Source organism: Camarhynchus parvulus, chromosome 19 (assembly GCF_901933205.1).
Source record: "Camarhynchus parvulus chromosome 19, STF_HiC, whole genome shotgun sequence".
Taxonomy (NCBI): Eukaryota; Metazoa; Chordata; class Aves; order Passeriformes; family Thraupidae; genus Camarhynchus; species Camarhynchus parvulus.
The window spans coordinates 10,359,864-10,382,401 of record NC_044589.1 but is presented as its reverse complement, the minus strand read 5'-3'; the positions used below and the strand labels follow the sequence as shown (position 1 = coordinate 10,382,401).

General features: G+C 47.3%; 1 protein-coding gene across 2 annotated transcripts in view; it reads left to right on the top strand.

Annotated features, from left to right (window-relative positions):
* The window catches only part of NF1 (neurofibromin 1), a 71,458-nt gene extending 51,721 nt beyond the window's left edge, over positions 1-19,737 (top strand). Inside the window, exons 39-58 of one of the 2 annotated variants that reach the window (XM_030962390.1) lie at positions 419-621; positions 890-1,083; positions 1,426-1,566; positions 1,798-2,077; positions 3,183-3,397; positions 3,571-3,632; positions 3,760-3,874; positions 4,707-4,808; positions 5,681-5,821; positions 6,164-6,290; positions 6,842-6,973; positions 7,512-7,647; positions 8,402-8,559; positions 9,409-9,531; positions 10,213-10,340; positions 10,789-10,889; positions 11,348-11,490; positions 11,590-11,636; positions 12,254-12,470; positions 15,111-19,737. In XM_030962390.1, the coding sequence (XP_030818250.1) occupies positions 419-621; positions 890-1,083; positions 1,426-1,566; positions 1,798-2,077; positions 3,183-3,397; positions 3,571-3,632; positions 3,760-3,874; positions 4,707-4,808; positions 5,681-5,821; positions 6,164-6,290; positions 6,842-6,973; positions 7,512-7,647; positions 8,402-8,559; positions 9,409-9,531; positions 10,213-10,340; positions 10,789-10,889; positions 11,348-11,490; positions 11,590-11,636; positions 12,254-12,470; positions 15,111-15,253 (2,908 nt within the window). In that variant the 3' untranslated portion in view covers positions 15,254-19,737. The remainder of the gene's footprint in view (positions 1-418; positions 622-889; positions 1,084-1,425; positions 1,567-1,797; positions 2,078-3,182; positions 3,398-3,570; positions 3,633-3,759; positions 3,875-4,706; positions 4,809-5,680; positions 5,822-6,163; positions 6,291-6,841; positions 6,974-7,511; positions 7,648-8,401; positions 8,560-9,408; positions 9,532-10,212; positions 10,341-10,788; positions 10,890-11,347; positions 11,491-11,589; positions 11,637-12,253; positions 12,471-15,110) is intronic. The other variant, XM_030962391.1, reaches the window with a different exon arrangement.
* The last annotated feature ends 2,801 nt before the right edge of the window (positions 19,738-22,538 follow it).

The following is a 22,538-nucleotide window of genomic DNA, read 5'->3' as shown; positions in this document are numbered from 1 at the left end:
GAGCAGCTTGTGATTTGTGTCAGAACAGGCTCTCCCAGGCTTGGTGCTGACCAGGGGCACCCCTGGGCTTTGGGCAGCTCTCTCCCAGCAGCTCAGGTACACCTGGAGGGATTTAGAATTTCCTGGAATTCCAAGCTGTTCTGAGAAACCCAGTACAAAGCCCTTCAAACGTACTCTGTAACCTTATCAGAAATTGTTCAGAGCAAGTGGAGGAATAATTTCTTCTATTTCTCCAAGGAAATTCTTTTTTGCTCCAAACTGTAGCCTGTCCAGGGGAAAACGTTTGGGAATTTAGATGTAATTTCTACTACAGCAGCATTGAATTGATTTTTGAAATGTCAGTACTGTGGTGTATAACATGTATATGTTCAAAAGTACAAGAAAGCTCTTACAAATCACATTGTTTGCTTTGTTACAGGTCTGCTGCCTATAATCTTCTATGTGCCTTAACCTGTACCTTTAATTTAAAGATTGAGGGCCAGTTACTGGAAACTTCAGGTCTGTGTATTCCTGCCAACAACACACTATTTATTGTATCTATCAGTAAGACTCTTGCAGCAAACGAGCCACACCTCACCTTGGAGTTCTTGGAAGAGTGTATTTCAGGATTTAGCAAATCCAGTAAGTAACTCCAGTGCTGGTTAGTGCCAACCATGAATTTGAAAAGATTCTAATCTCTAAAAGGATTTTAGATCTAGCTTAGTCAACTGAGCTTCCTCACTGGCTCTGTTGCTCTCTCCATTTGCCATGCCTCTTTGAAGCCTCTCTGTTGGCCCAGTGTTCTCTCTTCAGCTGGGACAGTAACTATTTTAGGCACTAAAGCTGGAAGGAAGAGTTATTTATGAAGGGGGGCAGTGCTGGCCGTGTGTGATGAGCAGTGTTGTTGCAGGCATTGAGCTGAAGCACCTGTGCCTGGAGTACATGACCCCCTGGCTGTCCAACCTGGTGCGCTTCTGCAAGCACAACGACGACGCCAAGCGCCAGCGCGTCACCGCCATCCTGGACAAGCTCATCACCATGACCATCAACGAGAAGCAGATGTACCCTTCCATTCAGGCCAAGATATGGGGCAGCCTGGGACAGGTACCACTTCTGCATCCTCTGTAAACAAACACTTCAGATCAGGTTTCTTCTTCCTGGGGTCAGCATTTTATAAAGAGATATACTTTAAAGTGGAAAATTAAATAAAAATAGTGCTAAATTACAGTTTCTAGTTCTGAATCACTGGTAGTAAAACCTAATGGAATTCAGCTTTATGCTTCTAAAATTTACATGGGGCTTTTTGCCAAAGGGTAACAAGTCACTAAAATGGATGGTTCAGTTTGTGATAGTTGTGCATCTTCAGCTAAAGAAATGAATGACTGCTGTTTAAAGGGTGATTCAAGGTGGAAAAGTAAAGTTAATCTGACTCTTTTTCTCTGTCAGATAACAGATCTCCTGGATGTTGTGCTGGACAGTTTCATCAAAACCAGTGCCACGGGGGGCTTGGGCTCTATCAAAGCTGAGGTGATGGCAGACACAGCTGTAGCACTGGCTTCTGGCAATGTCAAACTGGTGTCAAGCAAAGTGAGTTCCCTCTTTGCCTTCTTTTCCTTTTAGAGAATAATTTCAACTTATTTACTAATGTAACACTGAGATGCTTTCTGGTAACTCAGGACAGGCAACAATGCAAAAGCCATGATAAAATAGATTCCAAGCAGTAGAGTAATTTCATTGTTAAGTGTTGATGGTTTTTACTGAAAAATTCTGAGCTGTGCTCCCTGTTTGAGTAGAACAAAATGGTTGCTCTCTTTATAGGTGATTGGGAGGATGTGTAAAATCATTGACAAGACCTGTCTGTCCCCCACACCCACGCTGGAGCAGCACCTGATGTGGGATGACATTGCCATTCTGGCTCGGTACATGCTCATGCTGTCCTTCAACAACTCCCTGGACGTGGCTGCACATCTGCCCTACCTCTTCCACGTGGTGACTCTGCTGGTGGCCACGGGGCCCCTTTCCCTCAGAGCTTCCACTCATGGGCTCGTCATCAACATCATTCACTCTCTTTGCACTTGTTCACAGCTCCACTTCAGTGGTGAGCTTTTTTGGATTTTCAAAGAAGCTGATTGCTCCTTAATTTGTTTAACAAATATTTGAGTTGTCTTTCTCTGCAAACTATTCTGAGAGTTTGAAAAAAGTGGGTTGTAGTTCAGCATGAATACAAATCAGAATGAGGATATGATCAACAAGAAATGAGTATGGAATTAAAAAATATCTTACTTAGAGCAGGTGCATAATGTAAATTGTTTGTATAGTGGGTTTTAGAAAAAGAGAAGAAAGTACCAGTGATTTTCTGGTAAGGCAAAGCAGAAAATACATCTGTGCTAAAACTGGCTCATGTACATCTTGTGAAGGGTTGCATAACATGGTAACAAAAATACCAATTACATAAGGGAATTGTTAACTTACGGTATTAAAACAGGTATTTTATCTACTGCTGTATTCTAGCAGTCCTAAAATAATTGATATTGGCAATTTGGCGCTTCTTAGCCCAGAAGCACAATGTGAAACCAGGCTGAATTTTGTGCAGAAGAAAAATGCAAAGTTTATGTGATCTTGTCTTTTTTTTTAAGTCTCTCATTGTATGTCTGTACATATCAGCAGGGAGGGTAGGTGTGCACACACACACACACAGAGGTGTCTGTGTGTCTGTGCTCTCATGCACGGGGTGCTGAGCCTCCTGCTCACACAGTGGGTTTGAAGTGCACTGAAATCAACTGAAAGGTCAGAACTGTACAGATAGTCAGTGCCAGAACAGGGCCATCATTTTCTTCTGCTTTAAGTGTCTTTCTTCATGTGAGTGCCAGAGCCAAAAGCGGAGTCTACTGCAGTTTGAACTTCCAGTTCTGTCGGTATTTCAGAGCAGGAACACTCTGGGTTTCCATTTTCTCAATCACTGTGAGGAGAACACACAGAGCCACATCTTTACACAAGTTCCTCTGTAGAGTCTCTAGAATCCAGTCCTCGTGCCTGGTCTCAGCAGTCAGGGCTGGAGAGCAGAGCTGCTGTGCCCGAGTCGGGGCAGCGGCAAAGGGAGCGGTGCTGGAATGGGCACAGGGACCTTGGCTGTGTCCCTGGGGGGGAAATGTGCATTTGAAAGTCCCTGGAGTCAATCTAATATGTGCAACTTTATTCAACAGAGGAGACCAAGCAAGTTTTAAGGCTGAGCTTGACTGAGTTCTCCCTGCCCAAGTTTTATTTGCTGTTTGGGATCAGCAAAGTGAAGTCGGCAGCAGTGATCGCGTTCCGCTCCAGCTACCGCGACCGCTCCTTCTCGCCCGGCTCCTACGAGCGCGAGACCTTCGCCCTCACCTCGCTGGAGACGGTCACCGAGGCCCTGCTGGAGATCATGGAGGTGTGTGGGGACAGGGGGTGATCCCGAGGGACAGGCAGCAGGGGCAGGGGATGTGCCTCCTCCATGCTGACAGTTAACAGCTGATTTCTGAGAGCCAAACCTCTGCACATTCCCAGTTGTACAAATACATTTTCTCCACGTTACATCTATTCAAATAATCTAATTCCCTTTAGGCTTGTATGAGGGATATTCCAACATGCAAGTGGCTGGACCAGTGGACTGAACTAGCTCAAAAGTAAGTAATAGAATTCAAACCGTGAGCCCTCCCTGCCTGTGCAGTACCCCCAGAGTTCTCATCTTTCTGTTATATATATTTTGTTGTATATATGTTGTTTAATGCAATGTGCTCTGTTTCTTCACAGGTTTGCATTCCAGTACAACCCCTCCCTGCAGCCAAGAGCACTGGTTGTCTTTGGCTGTATAAGTAAACGAGTGTCTCATGGACAAATAAAACAAATAATCCGAATTCTCAGCAAGGTATATGGGTCTGTCTCTTTTCCTTTGTGACTCATAAAGTAGCTATTTTTAGCTTTATTTTCCCATCAAATATAGAACTTGGAATAATTTCAGGATAAATGTTTTTTTCTAGCATATTCTTGTATAGAACTGATTGGAAATACACTTTCTGTAGGCCAGGCTTCTGAATTTAAATTAATTTCGTGGCTTCTGAATTTAAATTGAATGAGTTCCATCACTGCTGTGATCTCTGCAGTATCAATAGATCTCAGTATTGAGTTTAAAACTCCTGACACAGGTAGATCCAGCAGTCTGTATTTGAAGAAGTAAGAAATTTTCTGTTGAGGCATTTACCAGCATGCGCATGATGCATCGCTTCCTTTTTCTTAAAGGAAGTGAATGACCTCATGTGTGGTAGGTAAATATAGGAAAGAGCTGATTTATATGAGAAAACTTTGAAGCAGGTGCCTGGCCTGACAATGATGTTGCATCGTTCTAAAGCAGGTTGTATTCCACAGCAGGTGAACAGTGTACTAAATATGTGTCCTTTAAGCATTTCATTAGAGTTTTATAGACACAAACTTTAATTGAATAGTGTCTAAATGATAAAAGAGCTTTTCTACAGCTCTTACAACCTCCTGCAGCCTGACTGTTAGGGTACACGTTGTGCTGTCATACATTTATTTCTGCTGTCTAAATCTCCATTTGGAAAAGTTCTTGAGAATTGGTTTAAAATGAACTCAGGCTTTGTAAGTAATTGAGAAAAACAGTTATTGTGCAGATCTTTGATCTTCTTTTTACAAAGCAAAATGTAATTATGCTTATGTTGTTAATTACTCTCTTTTTTCAACAGGGACTTGAGAGCTGTTTAAAAGGCCCTGATAATTATAATAGCCAAGTTCTAATAGAAGCCACAGTTATAGCCCTCACCAAGCTGCAGCCTCTTCTTAACAAGGTAAATCACTGCCCTTTTGAATAAACAGAGCATATATTTTGTAAATTGTGATTATGGGTATGATCTCAGAAATACAAGTTAAATGTTGGGGTTTCTGAAGCTCACACTTCACTGTGATTCATGCGTGGAAGGAGCACATATGGGAAGTGTGGCAGATTGTGGGACCAGTGCAAAGGCTTGGGAAATGCTGGGAATGTTCTGTTCTGCTTCCCGGAGCGGGGCCCTGGCAGTTGGGCAAAGGCTGTGCCCAGGCTGTGCCCGTTCCTCCCACAGGGCTCCAGTGCAGCTTCAGCTGTGTGTGCTGCTGCCCTGCATGCCAGGGGAATGGCCACGTGTGGGTGCTGCTCCTTCAGCCAGCCAGGGTCACTGCCAGGCTCCTGCCTCAGAGCACACCGGGGGCACAGCAGGGACAAACAGCTCCTGGTGCTGAGTAAAGTAAAACTTGCTCTGCAAACAGCTCTGCTCAAGGCACCCAGGATGTGCTCAGTGCCAGTTCCTCCTGTGTGTGGTTCTGATGTTGAGGAGGAAGTGCTTGGCCAGTGCTGTGTGCAGAGCTGCTGTCCATGTTTAGATGGAGAGCCACAGACCCATTTCTGGTCAGGCTGGTACAGGGCAGTGTGAGTCTGACACTGAGCAAGGAAGGGATGGAGGTGAGCAGGAATGGCTTGGGAGGTGCAAACAAGGCTTGAAATTCATTTCCTTTCTACTGTTCACCTGTGCAGTGTATTAACAGGTCCATGTGAGCATCTGTTCCCTTGGAATGGATGTGGCTGAGGACAAAACCTGCTACAAGGGGACAAACCCTCCCCTCCAGCCTGGTTGTTCCTTCACCTGCAGGAACTGACTCTAACTGGCTCTTTCTCTCCCTGCAGGACTCCCCTATGCACAAGGCTCTGTTCTGGGTGGCCATGGCCGTGCTGCAGCTGGATGAGGTGAACCTGTACTCAGCAGGGACAGCCCTGCTGGAGCAGAACCTGCACACCCTGGACAGCCTGCGCGTGTTCAACGACAAGGTGAGCCCACAGCCTGTGCTCCTGGCAGCAGCCAGAGCTGACAGAAAAGGGGAAAAACCCAGCTTTGTCCTTGTGAACACTTGCTAAGCAACTAAACTTGAATTTGCATTAGAAATTGTTTCACTTGGGTGATATCCACAGATAAAGGTGTGGAGAGAAGTTGTCATTACTCTGTTGGAAACTGGAACAGAAATGTCCAGATGTGATCTGTGAGAAAGTGTTTGATATTTTCCTGTAGCCTCTGAAAGAACTGTTCTGTCACTTAAACAAAAAACCCAACAAACTTGCCATGTCCTGAGTGCTTCAACTGAGGTGCTCTTGTATTTTGTTTTTGTGGGTCAGAGCCCAGAAGAAGTGTTCATGGAGATCAGGAGACCACTCGAATGGCACTGCAAGCAGATGGATCATTTTGTTGGGCTAAATTTCAACTCCAACTTTAACTTTGCACTAGTGGGACATCTCCTGAAAGGTAAGAGTGCATACTGCTCTTTGTTTGAGATGACTCTTACTTCAGGAATAAAAACAAGTCGAGGGATAGAGGGGCCACATTGGGTGATGGATTTTGAGTAACTTGGATTACAGAGTAGATACAGAGTTAAACACTCTTGGATTAAAGGACTTCACCAGATTTCCTTCATATGTCTCCTGTGAAGGTCTTTAGTGCTTCTGCTAAAAGTTCTGAACTGTCACAGGGTGCAGAGCTTCATTTGCTGCAGTCTTTCTTCTTCCTCTGAGAATGTCTCTCCCTGTTTGCCTGTGCTCAGGCTCACTGGGTTTTTTAGAAGACTGATTTGTGAGATAACAGATATAATGTATGCACAGACATTTGAAATTATGCAGTTTTTAGGGGAGGGGTAGAAAGAATTAGTCTTAAATGTGCCATTTCTGGTAGCACTTTGCTCTCTTACCCTTGAGATGGAATGTCTGAGAATGTGCTGGAAAATATTTATAAATGCTTTCAAAATATTCGTGCTTCATAAATATGGATTCAGAAGTTAAATACAGTCTTCTGTTTCTTAGGGTACAGGCATCCTTCCCCTACCACTGTAGCAAGAACAGTGAGGATTTTGCAGACACTCCTTGCTCTGGTTAACAAACACAGGAACTGTGACAAGTTTGAGGTGAACACCCAGAGCGTGGCTTACCTGGCAGGTAATGAGCCAAACCTCCTTTCCAGTCTGAGCTGACTGAAAAGGACTGGATTATTGTGGAATTCCTTCAGGTTCAGCTTGTTAAAATTGTACCAGCACAAAGAAAACTTGTAACTGGTGGACAGGACTGTGGTCAGGGTGGGCTCGTTGGGAAGGCTTTTTGGGTCTCAGGGCTTTGCCAGCACAGCACATCATCTGGAGCTTTGGGACTTCTTGAGGGAGGCTGGAGGTTTCTTGGTGTAAATAATCCAGTGTATGCCTGACAGCCTTCAAGTTTCCAGTGGTCTGGATATAGAAATTGTGACCATGTGAGGGCAAATTTGTAAATCTTGTCATTGTAACTGGATAGGAAACAGAATTCTTTTTAAATGACCTGCTTTTAATCTGTACATCCCTAAGGTGTAACTGCAGCTCAGTGCTGTTGGTGTAAATGTACATTGATGCCTGTAAGAAATGCAGAAGGCTGGAATATTGTTTCATTGTTCACTGTTCTGCTGTGAAAGCTTCCCTTGCCTTGCTTTGCCTGTGTGTGTTTGCAGCCCTGCTGACGGTGTCGGAGGAGGTGCGCAGCCGCTGCAGCCTCAAGCACAGGAAGTCTCTCTTGCTGACAGACGTTTCAATGGAAAATGTTCCCATGGATACATACCCCATCCATCACAGTGACACTAGCTATAGGTTGGTTGTCTCACTTTTAGATCAGTTACCCACATTGCAAAGCTTGGTTCCTTTAGTGAGTGAGCTGAGCCCCACTGATAGCGCTGAGTCCATGGGCTGTGGTGGCTCCTCAGCAATTTGCTCCTTACACTGGGGTCAGGAGTCACAGAAATTTGGATGTGCAATCGGTACAGATTTAATTTTCAGAGCTTAACTGCTCTGGAGGGTGTTAAACCTTTTGCTAAAATCTTTCTACAAGACCTGATTTAATCTTATTTATATTTTAGAGGAACATTTTGTTTGTCCTTTTAAGAGCTCCAGGGCATGGAGCTGTCTGTGCCACTTGGAAACCTTGACACCTTGTAACAGCCTGTGTGCAGCCAGAGAGATCAGTCAGGAAATCAACTGGAAGTGCCAAGGAGAGCCTGTGTCCTCAACAGGGAGCGCTTCACTCCTGATCTCTCTTTTTAGCACTGAGATTGGAGTGGCTGATTACTAAATATATTTCATCTTGCCCCATAGGCTGATTTGCTTGTGTTCTTTTCATGGCTTTATTTTTTATCCCTTCAGCATCACATTCACATCAGATTGTTTGTTTTCAGTAGCTCAGACATCTTTGCAAGCAAAGTAATTGCTATTTGTTATTACGTCTTTTGGGGAAATTAACCGGGTAGGAAAGATGGGTTTAAGAAAGGATAGTTTGGCTGCTTGAAAAACCTCTGCCTAAATAGCATAGTTTTAAGATTTTCTTAATTGAATTTCTCTGCACTTTCAGGACACTAAAGGAACACCAGCCCTGGTCATCCCCCAAGGGGTCAGACAGACACCTGGCTGCCAGTTACCCAACAGTGGGACAGATCAGCCCTCGCACCCGGAAATCCATGAGCTTGGACATGGGGCAGCCTTCACAAGCCAACACTAAAAAGCTTCTAGGTTATTAACATAACTAATTTATTGATCTGTCTACAGAATACCCTGGGAAGCATTACTGGAGGAAAAATGTTCTTGTATTAGTTCTGGCTTTAAGGGCTTATTCCCGATTGAGAGGAATAAATGCAGTTTCTGCAAAATGCAAATTTCAGGGCACTGGCCAGTTAAAGAGGACTCAGTTCTTTTGGCCATGATGGGGGGGAGCAAGAGCGATGCTCAAGATGTGCATGTTGAAGTGGAGAAAACAAGATATTCCAGATCCTGAAGGTGCCTAGTGCCAGTTTTGTGGTCCCAGCCCTTCCCAGCAAACCCAGGAGGTGGATTTTTAGCTGCTCCATTGAGTACTCTGGTTGGGGCTGGAGGAGATGGTCCCAGAACATGGTAGATGTGTGTAAACAATCTGATTTGTACTCATGGCTTCTCAGTGCATCATGTTTACAACAAACTCATGTATCAGAGGAACAAGCTGAGTTGCTTTGCAGAACTTGTGGAAGCCCTTTGGCATTACACAGGTGGAAGAACAGGGGCATTTCCTTCATTCCAGCCCTTTCCTGCTTCCTTTTCAGTAACCACGTCCTGGCATGTGTATTCCGTGTGGGGGCCAGGAGTCCATGGCATGCCCCCCTGACTAATTGCATGCTCCCTCCTGTGTATTGTGAAGCACTCTGGAAGCTGTGATGGAGAGCGGCATGGTGTGATCGTATTTTCTGTCCCATCCCTGAAAATGGTGAAAAGGTCACAGATTCCTGTCAACACATGGTAGATAGGGGAGTAGCTTGGCCAGAAAATCAGAAAAAGTTAGAATATGGATTTAGGTTTAATGTTTTTAATTGCTTGATAAATTGTTTTTAGGTACAAGGAAAAGTTTTGACCATTTGATATCGGACACAAAGGCTCCTAAAAGGCAAGACATGGAATCTGGAATCACAACGCCTCCCAAAATGAGGAGAGTAGCCGAAAATGATTATGAAATGGGTGAGACACAGGACTAACATTTTAAGAACAATACTAATTGTAAACGCTTTGTATATCTATACAAAGGACTATTTCTAAATTCGGTGTTTACTTACCAAGGTTACTCCAAGGTAGGGGAGAAGCACTTTTCTTAGCAGTGGCTTCTGCAGGGTGCAGCCTTCATATCTCTGGCAGCTGCACTGGAGCTGCTCAGTTTACAGGTGCAGAATCAGGGGCAGCTCTAAAGGACTGCATATAGGAGTGCAATGAAATAAATAGCATTTGGCCTTCTATAAGTTAATAAGCCCCAGCAGCAAATTCCTGCAGGAGATGGAACGTGAGCTGATGCCTGGAATGCCTCTCTTCATCTTCTCCCCCATCTGCTTCCTGTGCCCTCACCCCCAATTGCAATGCAAGACCAGGGTTCTTCTCTTGTATCTGCCTGACCCTAAATTTGGTACTTACACCCCTGGGCCTGTATTTCACTGAAGAGGAAATTGGGGTTTTTGTTTGCCATCTGATAACACATCCCATGTAGTGGTGCAGTGCTGCTGCACTCCAGCGCAGTCGTTGCTTTGACCTTTGTGACGAGGCCGGTGAGCTCTGAGGTTTGCACATGACTGACTCTGGTGTGCAGAACCTGATTCTGTCTTGCTTTGGGTTTATTTTGCTCTGGATGAGTTGCTCTTTTTTATCTGGCAGAAACCCAGAGAATATCACCACAGCAGCACCCACACCTCCGGAAAGTTTCTGTTTCCGAGTCAAACGTCCTCCTGGATGAAGAAGTTCTGACTGACCCAAAAATTCAAGCTCTGCTGCTTACAGTTCTTGTAAGCTTTCTTCTGTGTGTTGTCTGCTATTTTCTGATGTCCTTTTAACTCCCAGCAAAAGAAACATGTTCCTAGGAGTTTTTCCTGGCTGAGTTTATGACAAACTATTTTGTATAACAAAAGCTTATTAATACATTATAGTTTAAAAGAAATTAGCATTATTGGAATCCCAGGATGATTCAGTTTAAAAGTAGTAAGAGGTGCAGTCTGATAGCACTTGCTTCAGCGGTACCACTGCAGTTCCCACTCCAGCTACGCTCAGTTGTGTAAAAAACTGATGAGATATATTTATTGGCAAAAGACAAATTGTTGCCAACTGGTTCTGTTGTTTCTCAACAGAGACATAAATCAGTCTTTTCTAGCACTGCTTTCTGGTAGTCAGAAATGTTTAACCCTTTAAGCAAAGGCTGTAACCACGCAGGTGCACTAACAGCTCCTTCCCTGGCAGGCCACGCTGGTGAAATACACCACGGACGAGTTTGACCAGCGCATCCTCTACGAGTATTTAGCAGAAGCCAGCGTTGTCTTCCCAAAGGTCTTTCCTGTTGTGTGAGTACCTGAAGTTCTGGTTACAATAACTCTGTACCTGGCTCTTCTTTAGAGGTCTCTGGTCCAGGACAAGCATCTACAAGGCACTGCCTTATGTGGAGGTTACAGGCTGCAGTCTGTCCATGCTGGTTGATTTTAACTTGTGCCCCAGGTGTTTCAAATCTGATTTAAAGCCTGGTGCAGGTGCTCTTTGGGTGTTTCTTTAGACACCTGTTGTAGTTTTGCTGGAGTGAATATGTGTAAAGGAAACCCAGCTGTCATAAGTTAAGGTGAGCACGTGTTCACAAACTGACCTGAGCACATCATTAGAGTCCTCATGGAACAGAGTTGGGAATTGTGTTCTGAAATCACTGCTGGGGCAAAAATCCCACCTGAACTGCTGGTTGCTAAAGTCAGTTGGGAACTGCAGGTTTATTTTATTTAATGACCAAAAATTAAGCCACTTTTTCTTTCTTCAGGCATAATTTATTGGATTCCAAGATCAATACCCTTTTATCGCTGTGCCAGGACCCAAACTTGTTGAATCCAATTCATGGGATTGTGCAGAGTGTTGTGTACCATGAGGAGTCTCCACCCCAATACCAAACATCCTATCTACAGAGTAAATATTTTTCCATTTTTTAAAGTGCTGTACTGGGAGCACTGTTCTCTGTCAGGTGAGAGCTGGGCTTTCATGGTGGTGTTCCATTTGTTGTTGCAGGTTTTGGATTTAATGGGCTGTGGAGGTTTGCTGGCCCCTTCTCCAAGGTAAGAGCTCTTTGGGGTCTGGGCTGTTTGGCCTTTCTGGGCATGTTGGTGCTGCAGCAAAGATGCTCATAAGGAGCATCCTTCTCATATAAGTGAGCAGAGAGCATCAGAGGCACCTCCAGGGCTAAAACCAGCCCTGGGCCTGCAGCAGGTGCTGTGATAGATAAGTTACCAAAGTGGGGTAAAAGCAGCCAGGTATGTGAGTGCAGCTTTTCCTGCTCGTGGGGTCAGTCCATTACATGTATCTGACAGGGTAGGGGTTAATTTGGTAAGAGTGATGATTCCAAGAGGCTAAATTTTGTGTTGGAGCAGAGCCAGTGGAGCACTGCCCGTGTGTCCAGCCATCCCAAGGGAGGTGGCCCAGGTGTGGGGCTGGGGCAGGGGCTCTGCAGCCCCTTTTCCTGCCCTGGGCTCCCACACACTGAGATCACACTGACACCTGGTCTGCAGTGTGGACATTTAGATTGGTCTGGACAAGGCCACAAATGAGTTTTTACAGATACATCAAATGCTCTTGAAAATCTGCAGGCAAAACAGAGGGACTTGAGAGTGAGCTCTGGAGCAAAGCTCAAACTGACATGGAAAGAACAACTTTTTTTTCCCCCTATCTCCCACAGCAAACCCAAATCCCGGACTATGCGGAGCTGATTGTAAAGTTCCTCGATGCCTTGATTGATACATATTTGCCTGGAATTGATGAGGAAACCAGTGAAGAATCTCTCCTGACCCCCACCTCTCCGTATCCTCCAGCGGTGCAGAGCCAGCTCAGCATCACTGCAAACCTCAACCTCTCCAACTCCATGACCTCACTTGCCACTTCCCAGCACTCCCCAGGTCAGTGCCTCTTCTGGTTCCATCTGGGTGGGGGAAATGGGAATTTCCTGCTTTAGGAGCCTCCTTGGCTCTTTGGATGTGTTAATATGTCAAACAGCGGTGCATTGTGGAGTCAAATGAATATTAAATTGTTCCTGAGCTGTTACCCTGTTGATTCAGATCCTGGATTTTATCTAGCACAAAAATTGTCTCCCAGATCACTCCATGTGAAGGGAAGAGAATTAAGGGCATCAGAACAGCAGCACCTATACTGGAACATGTGCCCTGCAGGGGATCCCTGGCTCACAGGCACTGAGACGGTTTGTTCAGGGTTCAGAGGAGCAGCAGGAGTAAGGCAAGGCTGTTGGAATTATTTGGGAACAGGGGTTTCTTTGGGAACATACCTTGCAGTCAGTGTGGAAGGACATTCTGGGCAGCATCTTTCCATTTGGAACACAGCATCGGTGGCAGCTCCAGCAGTTCCTTTCCAAGGATGAGGTGATGGTGCAGGATTGGGCTCTCTGCAAGGGAAAGAAGCATTTTGCTCTGTAAATGTCCTCCTTCCTTCTGCCCCACTTTCCATTCCCTCTTCCTTTACAAGCTGAGAGGAAGGAATTAATCCAACTCGTCAAACATTCCTTCCAAGTGCTGTGCAAACAGATGGCTTTTGTCAAAGGCTGGTTAAGAGTCTCCACAGAGTTGGGAACTAGGGAACTCGTTCAGGTTAATAGTAAGTCTGAAACAACACACTGCTGGCACTCTGAGCACTGTTTGCTTGGAAATTAAATTTAAAACACCAGTGTGAAGGCCACGTGTTCAGCAGTACTCAGTTAAAAGAAACATTTTCAGCCAAGTGAGTTTTTTTAATATGGCTACAAATACTAAGTTGCAGATACATGAAAAATTCATTTCTTGCATCTGGAAACAACTATGCAGAATCATTGTTTATAAATGTTTTGTCTGTCACCATCTCTGTTCCTTTCCCTCCACTTCCCAGTCTCATGGACATTATTCACTTACGTTGATTTCTTTCATTCTGTGTCTGTGAAGCTTCTCTGCCTTGCTCTAAGTCTGCAGTTTTCATGCAGCTGCCTCATCCAGGTACTCTCTTCTTTCATCGTATTTGCACGAAATGCTGCTTGAGCTGCGTTAGGGCCGGGCTGTGGCATGAGGAGCAGTTTCTGACACGGGAATGGCTTCAGCAAGTGCTAAGCTGGTGCATTTCTTGAGGGGTGCCAATAATACCTGGTGGTAGAGCAGACAAAGTCACCCACAGCCTTGAGAATAAATCTGGTAACAAGAGGGATGCTTAATATGGAAATCACTTGGCTGCACGTGTGAAGCTGAAATGAACTGTTTGGTGTGAGCTCCTTAGATTGGCCAGGATTCAGCTCTGACTGCAGGGACACACGGGCTAACAGACATGAGTTTGGACTAAACTGCAGCAGACAGTGGGGCAGTAAATCAGGAGCTGCACACTTCTGCATTTCTGCTTTGTGTGGAGAAGAGAAAGCTGCAGAAGAGGGTTTTTTGCTCATGCCCATGGATTGTCCCTGTCCTCAGCATAGTTTGGGAGTTTTGTGCTGCCACCCACACAAGGAGAGGAAGGTGCAGCCTCTGGCTGGAGCCCTCACATTTGTCCCTGTGCTGAGTGTGGAAGGTGTTCTTTGTTCTCACTAATGACAACACCAATTAATTTCTTGCACATAATGGTGGATATGTCACTTACAATAACAGAACTTTGTTCTAACCTTTCTATTTGCTGTCAGACATCCTAATTTTTGCTGCTGATTGTAGTTGTATCCTCTTGCATAAAACCACCCATCCTGCTCTTCATTGCTGGTGCTGCACCTGTCCCGTGGGTGTGAGGTGTTGGTGAGCACTCACCAGGCAGACTCAGTGTGGCAGGGGTTAACTCACAGCAGAGTCAGCATCAAGAGCAGCAATTGCTCAGGAGCAGGGCTGCACTGAGCCCAGCTCTGGGCTGTGCAGTGAGAGTGCCCAAAGCCACTGCTGAGGGCTCTAACTGTTGTGTAAGCGTGGGGTCTTCACTAAAGCACTTCAGTTTTGAGGTTTGTTTGATGGGAGACTTTGAGCAAAGCATAACAGTTTTGCTCTGAAGGACAGGGTCCTGCAGAGGACATGCAAGCTTCTCAGGAGGGTCTAAGTTTGTGGGCACAAATCTGTCTGGTGCCATTCTCATCCTGAGCCCCACAAGCCTCTTCCTGCCACTGGTGGGGCTGAACTCAGCACAGTTTTCATTAAGAGTCCCAGCCTCAGTTTCTCTGTGCCTGTGTCCTTTCAAGACCCTCCTTAGGAAACTGTTTCTTTACTCATTAAGAGTCAGTTCAGTGGTTTGTGTTTTCCTCCTTCCTTCACTTAAGCAGACTTGTTTCCAGCAGGACAGCCAAGTTTTCTTGGTTTTACTCTCCCTTTGCCCTCCACCGGCCCCACAGGCTGGAGGGCAGGAGCGAGCGGCTCTGCAGCCCTTCCCTGCCTCTAATCGTATTTGGTTCTTTTTAAACTCGCCCCGGCGGTGGCGGGCGGGGAGGCGGGCGGAGCTCGGCGGGGTCGGGCCTTCAGGGGGAGCGGCCCCTCCGGGATCCCCGCGGCTCGGGGGCTGCCGGCGGCGGGCTCAGCGCGGCGCTCGTGTCTCCGCAGGGATCGACAAGGAGAACGTGGAGCTCTCGCCCACCGCCGGCCACGCCAACAGCGGGAGGATGCGCCACGGCTCCGCCAGCCAAGTGCAGAAGCAGCGAAGCGCCGGTAGCTTCAAGCGTCACAGCATCAAAAAGATCGTGTGATTGTCGCTTTTTAATTTTATTTTTTATTTTTGGACCTGACTGACACGCGCGGCCCCTCGCTAAGGGCCCTCTACCGGGTGTGATGCTGCACTTGACCTGTACCGTTCCCATCCAGCCGCGTTGCCAGATGATCAACTCCTGACCCACTGCCTGAGTTAACGCCTTCCTTCATCCCCCTGCTGGGCTCCAGCCGTGTTCAGAGCCACGCCTGTGCCCCGGGCGAGGCTGGAGTTCGGTAGCGCTGCAGAGCCGAGTCCTGTTCGAATCCAAAGCCATTCCCCAGCCCTGCCATGTCTGCTCTGGCCTCAGGTGTTCCTGCTAAGGGAAGTGTTGATCCTTAACCCCGTTTGCACGCCTCAAGGTAATAGTGGCTTCCTGAGCCGGGGAGGTTTCTCTAACCCTGGTTTTAATCCAAACTATAAGATTTAAGCTGTGTACTTTTTTTTTACCACACTGAGAAGAAGTTCATGATAGCTGCAGTACAAGGAGCTTAACAGAAGTGGTGGATTAGGTTAAATTTCAGGTAATTAGCAATAAAGGGGAGAGGAAAAGGAGGCTGCAGGAGTCCCTCATTCCCCAGACCAAGCTTCACACACTTGGACTGTATATGGACCAGACTGGACAAACTGGCTTTTTTCCCCAAGCATTTTGGGTTTTTTTTGGCTGTACTTTATCTTCCCTGAGGAAGTTGTACCGGGGAAAATCCCTGGGAACTGAGCCTCGAGCTGTCATTGTAGCACCTGCTTTAGTTCTGCCCTTCCCAACAATGTGCACCTTCAAGAGCTCCTGGCAGAATATCCCGTGGGGAATGGAGGGAAAATGGGATGGATTCATACCCGGCTCTGGGGGATAGTGCGTGGCAAAGTTGCCCCTGTGCTGCCCGAGCAGGGACAGAAACAGCCACGTCTGCTCAAGGTACATGAATTTAAATTAACTGACACTGTGTCCAATCCCAGGGAGGTCTGGCGGAGGCGCAGTCCCCTCCCGAGCTGGGTTCAGGGCTCCTGCGGGGCTCACACAAACCTGAGGCTGCGGCCCCTGTCGGGGCTGCGGTGCCGGGCAGGAGCCGGTGCCGCTGCGGCCGCGGTCCCGGGGCTGGTCCCGCTGCGGTTCCGGTGCCTCGCGGGCACGGGCGGGGCGAGCTGGAGTCCAGGCAGGGGCTGTGTCCCTGGGGCTCACACGGCTCCTGCTCAGAAACAGACCCGCTTCTCGGTTTCACATCCCTCTGCTGGGGTAGGAATTAACAATCCTTCAGTGGCTTTAAAAGAAAAAAAAGTATATCCATTAGGTAAAAGCCAGTCCTCCAGTGCAATCGTTAGTGGCTTTCAGTAAATCAAACTCCACAGCTAAATTATTAGAGAATGGTACAATTAAGGGTTCCAATTTATTGCTATAGCACATAATTCCCATGTATCCACACAGTAACAATGTAACATTTATGTAAATAAAAATACCTTTATTGTATTGATTCATAAAATAACAATTTCTGTAATTTGTTTACAGTCCTGGAAAAACTATGAACACAAACTTCATATGCAAGTAGTTTGCCAAAACAAGAGGAAAACTTAGAATTAGCACTCATGGAATAAACAGGCTAGAAAGATGAACTGGTGCAATTAACCAAATCCCCTCACTCGGGTGGTGCAGGCACCAGGGCAGGAACGTGGTCACTGGTGACACAGAGTGAGGTCTAAGCAGAGCCACGAGGCTGAGCTGGGCTCAGGGACAGAGCAGGGGCTCAAGCCTTGGGTTTGGGGTCCCCAGGTTAGCAACCATTGTCATCTCACAACTCAGATTGTGAGGAGCCACCCCTGGTGTCACTGGGGTTTGCACTGGGTTGTCCCCAGTCAAGCTGGTTCCAGCCCTTCCCGTTTTGCTGAGGACAAGGAATTGTAGAAGCCTGAGGATTTGTATGTAGGAGGAAAACAACCTCTTGTAAAGGTGGTGTGCTGTTTTCAGTTGTTTCTCATATGAGCAGGTCTCCTGCAGACAGGAACAGTAATTCCAGAGGAACTGCCCGACTGCCTTGGTTTGGGCAGAGAGCAAGCCCTTCACTGTTCTGCATCGCCCATGTCAGAAGTGTCCCTCCATCAGAAGTGCTGTGTTCTCTGCAGCACAGAGATGTGACAGCAGAGGGGACAGGGATCAAAGTCACCTTCCCTGTGAGAACTACTCCAGGCTCTCAGTCCCAGCTGGAAAAAATGGTGTCTTCCTAAAGTCAGTGAACAAAACTGAATTTCCTCTTTCCTGGAAGGAGTCGGTTGGAGTTTTCCCTGTGTGAGAGGTTCAGTGAGAGGGCTGGACTCTGGCAGAGCAGAGGTATCAGACACCTGTGTCAGGTAACAGGTGAATTGAGGTGTAAGGACTGCTGATGGCCAAGGTTGGATTTGGGATCATGTGTGCCCTGATAGACAGGAACATTGTCTCCTAGTACTGGTGCTTGGGAAGCTTGTGCTTGGCTCCCAGGGAACCATGGCCTTTGTGTAATGATTAAACTCCCATCAGTAATTAGTTGTTGAGTGCCTTACTGTCACTACATCGCTCTCCCACTCCCCCCAGCAGCCGCTGCTGGGATTTGCCTCTTTTTCTTTCTCACATCCTCCTTCCTTTGTTCTCTCCCTGTTTGAGCACTCACCATCCCATCCCATCCCTGGGAGCTCTGCTCCCATCCCGGGCTGCTCCATTCTTTCTCCACCTGCTGCTCTGTTCTCTGGTGACCAGCAGGTTATTGCTGGTGATAGTGTGGGTGTGACCTGACAGGAGCCCCATCCCAGCGTCCCCAGTGCCCCACGCTCCGGGCAACCCACAGGCCACTGGCAGTGCCTGCTGCTCCAGGCTCTGCTGCTCCAGGCTCTGCTGCTCCAGGCTCTGCTGCTCCAGGCTCTGCTACAGGGCTGGAGCTGCAACCCCAGAGTCCCTGTGCTCTGACATGAAAACTGAAAATTCAGAAAAATCCTATTGGAACACGTGGACCATGTAATGCCCTCCCGGGGAGCGTGTGTGACCCCCTGGCTCAGAGCCCGTTCCCTGCCCCACACTAACCACAGCTCAGTACTGTAAAGACAATTAACATTCTGTTTGTGTTTGTATTTTCCCTGACTTAAAGATAACTCAGTAGTATTTGAATAGTGCATAACCTACCTGTAATGATGCCGACGTTTCTGCTTTCCCGTGCATGAGGTTTCCCAGGACAGGGAACATTTCACTGAGTCTGAGGGCTGAGCCCCTGGCTCATGCCAGGGCTGGCTCTGACCTGACCCGGGTTGTAGGTTTTAGGGCTTTTTCTGTTTCATCCTAAGGTTAATTTTTTCCGAAGTCACAAAGCACGTCCTATTGTTATGCAACAAACCACAGACAGTCACTCAGAGTGTTGGTCCCACCTTTTTTTTTTATGCAGTATATTCACCTGTAAATAGGTTTTGTGTAAAATTTGACAGAAAAGTATATTTACTACACTGTAAATACATGTGACAATATATTGTATTATTTTGCTTTTTTTGTAAAGCAGTTAGTTGCTGTATATGTATAACATACAAATTTGATTATTCTAGTGTTAGTAACTGTTAACTACTCCTCTCCCTCCTGCCGGTGCATTCCATCATTTAAACCAGAAGCTGTGTCCGACACACTCACCCTGTGTATGATCTCACTGCTTCCATCAGCCTCGGCTTCCCAAGGGTTTCCAGGATGCCAGTCCTGGTCGTGCTGTCAAAGCCAGGCTGGGAGCCTGGAGAGCCCGCTGGTCCCAGGCTGGTGGGAGCTGTGGGTCAGAATGGTGGAAATCTGCTTTCAGATAATTATTGTTCACCCCATTCTCCCCTCATGTATGTACTTCCCCTTTTTTTTTTGAAGTAAAATGTAAATTCAACCTGCTCCCAGTTGTTTGAAGGTCATTCCGGGGCTGCAGGGTTGGACGCTGATGTCCTCTCTCTGTTGGAACAAGTTTGGGTGGGTTCTTTGGGGCTGAACCAAGGCACCCAACCCAGTTACAGAGCCCAACACCCCACATTTCTGGGGAAATTAAGATTCCAGTTAAAATTGAGTGTCTGGGGTTTGTCTTCCCAGACTGGTGCTGCTCTGGGTGTGGGATCCTGCACAGATCTGAGATTGCCTGCGGTGACTGAGGAAGAAGAAAGCCCATTGTCATGAATTTCATGTCACTTCAATAAGATTATCATAACTGAATAATAAATCAGAATATTTCTTTTTAAAATGTAAATTTAATATTGTAATAAAACAGCTGCTTGGTCTTTAAAGAACAATTCAGTATAATTTGTCTATTTGAGCTTTTTTTGCCTAGAAGCTTGAGGTTTCAGCTGTCAGGCAACTTCTCTGACAAATGATTAATCACATCTATTTTTCTTTTAGGGGGATACATTACTTCCCCATTAAAAGTGTATAAGTACTTATATTCTGACTTTGTGAATCGTAAAAGGATGTAAAGACACATTAAAGTGTGACTGCATTGACTTCTTCTGAGACATCTTATTGTTCCTGCATGGTGAACAGACAGACCTGCTGACACCTGGACAGGTGATTCCTGTTGTGCTCCTGCTGCCAGCTGGGGCTGCACAAGTGGAAGAGCAGCAGGGTGTGAAGTGTTAAATTTCATTTTCTTTACTTCAGAGGAGATGTTCCTTAGACCTGGAGTGGGATCCAGGCAGGAGCCAGTTCCTGAGCAGCACCTGCTCAATCACTGCTGTCAAAAACATTCCTAAAGTTCCTCTTTTGGACAGTGGAGCCTCCCTGCTACTTGAGATCACAAATACAGTGTAGCCACAGGGAAGGAATGAAAGTTTTATTTTAGTTACATATGCAGTTGGAAAAACTGTATTTAGGGGAAAATTGCACCATTGGAGCAGGCAATTCTGTCTAAGGAAATAGCTTCAAAATCCCTGCCCAGCTGATGCTGCTGAAATATTTTACAAAGGCAAATAATAAAGTAAAAATGCAGAACTTACTTGAAGTTGGGGAATGCATTCTGTTCTGGAACTGAAAACTGCACAAGGAGGAAAAGCAAGTTGTTGATGGCTCAGCCCAGGATGGCTCAGAGCTGCTGGTGAAGGTGCCCCAGCACTGTCCCAGGTGAGATTCCTGTTCCCTTAGGTCCTCTTGTAGGACTGGATTCTGCTTGGTCACTTACACCATTACCAAATGTGTGTCTGTCCTCCCCTTGGGCTGCTCTAAGGACAGGGACAGAACACCTGAACTCAGCCTTAAGTGATGGATGAGCCACCTGTGTGACAGAACGAAGGGCCAGAGCCAAGCTCCTGCAGCTGTGCCCCTCTCAGAGCAGGGAAATGCCTGTCCCACCACCCGAGCTACAATTCTCAGGTGTGACTTCTTTGTGCCTTGCAACAGGGGCTCTTCAGCTGGCTGCTCCTCTGCTTAACAAGCTCTCAAATGAAAATCACTCCTAGGCTTGTGTGGGTGGAAAGGGTACAAAAACAACTCTCATGATGCGACTTGTTCAAATAAGTATGGGTTTGTTCTTCAAAGGAATCATGAAAAAACCTCTGATGACAGGATCTTCTGGGATATTTAAATAACAGTGCTATAAATAGCCAGGAGTAACTATATGCTCAAGAAAATCCCCCTGAACTATTAAATAGTATTTTAGGGTTTTTTTTCTCATAGCATACTGTCCTTCAGACAAACTGGAAATATCGGTTCTGCTGCTTCCACCCCCAGTGGGGTATTGGGAGAGCAAGGTCTGCCCAGGAGAGCTGGCTGTGGAGCAAGACACGGTGTAAATGCTGAAGAGCTCCTCCTCCTCCTCCTGCTCCTCCTGCTCGGGCCGTGAGGACACGGGAATGAAACCGCAGGAGGTTTCAGCAGTTCTGGTCCCCATGTGTGTGTGACATAGGCTGTGGCTGTGACCTTGATAAACCCCTGGGTTGGGAAGGTGAAGACTGTCGGTTGGGAATTCTTAACGGAAAAACTTCTGAGAGCCTCAGATTAGGGACATCAAAAGGGCAAAGTCTCAACACCAATGGATTTTTCCACTTCACGTGTGACACAATTCGGATTTTTTAAGTGGGTAGTTAGTATTTATTCCCGACTGCTCTGAACAAAAATATAAAGGCAAATCAGGAACTTTTCACAGAAAAATACTTGGACAAATCAGTGACTTAGGAAGGACAATCCTGCCCATGACTGTGGTTTCTCCAAGTTACTCATTTACACTCTCACATACCCGCTGCCTGCTGCAGGCATGTGTCAATAAGAAATGGGCAGGTTTGAAGAGCATCGAATATTTCCCAGTCTCCTCCAAGTGCCTCGTCCAGAGCTGTCCTCGAATCAGCTGTCACACGGCCCACTGAGCATGGCTTCTCTAGCCCACCAGCCATGCTTCTCTACTGTGCATCCCCCCAAAACCTCAGAGCTTCCTTGGGACAGGAAATCAGTCACACACTGGATCTTCTGCAAGGATGCCAAAAGCCCTGGGGGGAAATGTCACAAGTCCTACACAATGACATGGAAAGTCTCTATTAATTCCAACTTGGCACTGCTGCAACTGAGCAATAACTTTGCCTGAACACAGATTCACATTTCTCACTCTAGTTCAGCCTTGCAGTTCCAAACCATTGCTGTAGCTTCTGGCTAATATTTGCTCACTAATGTGTCACCACCAGCCAAACGTTCGCGTAAAACTCTGTCTAAAGCTCACATTCATCTGCTTGCGTGTGCGGCTGTGTTAGCAGGCAATGAGGTGCTCTGGCTCGGGGGCCGAGCCCGAAGGCCCCAGCAGAACGCAGAGGCGGGAGGCGGAGGCTGCTGGAGCGGCCTTGCGCAGCAGTGACAGGGCCATTCCCAGCGACTTGTGGAGGTGCCCAAGGCCCGACCGGGGCACCCGGCACAAACCCCGGGGCCAGGCGGGGAGCGGGGCTGCGGGGACCCGCGGGGCTGTGGGAAACAAACTCCAATGAGGGCAGGGGCCGGGAGAGGCCCGGGATGAGGGACACGGCGGGAGTGGGCCGGGCTGGGCCTCGGCGGCCCCACAGGGCCTGTCTGCGCCCGTCCGCGACTACCGCGGGAGAGGGAGGAGGGGAGGAAAGGGGCGCGTCCGGACTTTCCCCGAGCCTCGGCCCGAGGACCGATCTCGGCCCCAGGAGCGCTCCCACCGGTCCCACCCCGGCGCCGCCGCGGCTCCGCTCCCTCAGGGCACGGGGCGGTGCTGCGCGCGCGCGGGGCAGTCTCGCGGGACGCGGCGCTCTCGCGAGAGGGGCGGGGCGGGGCGGGGCGGTGTCGCTGCATGTCCGAGCCGGGCGGCCCGGCCGGGGCA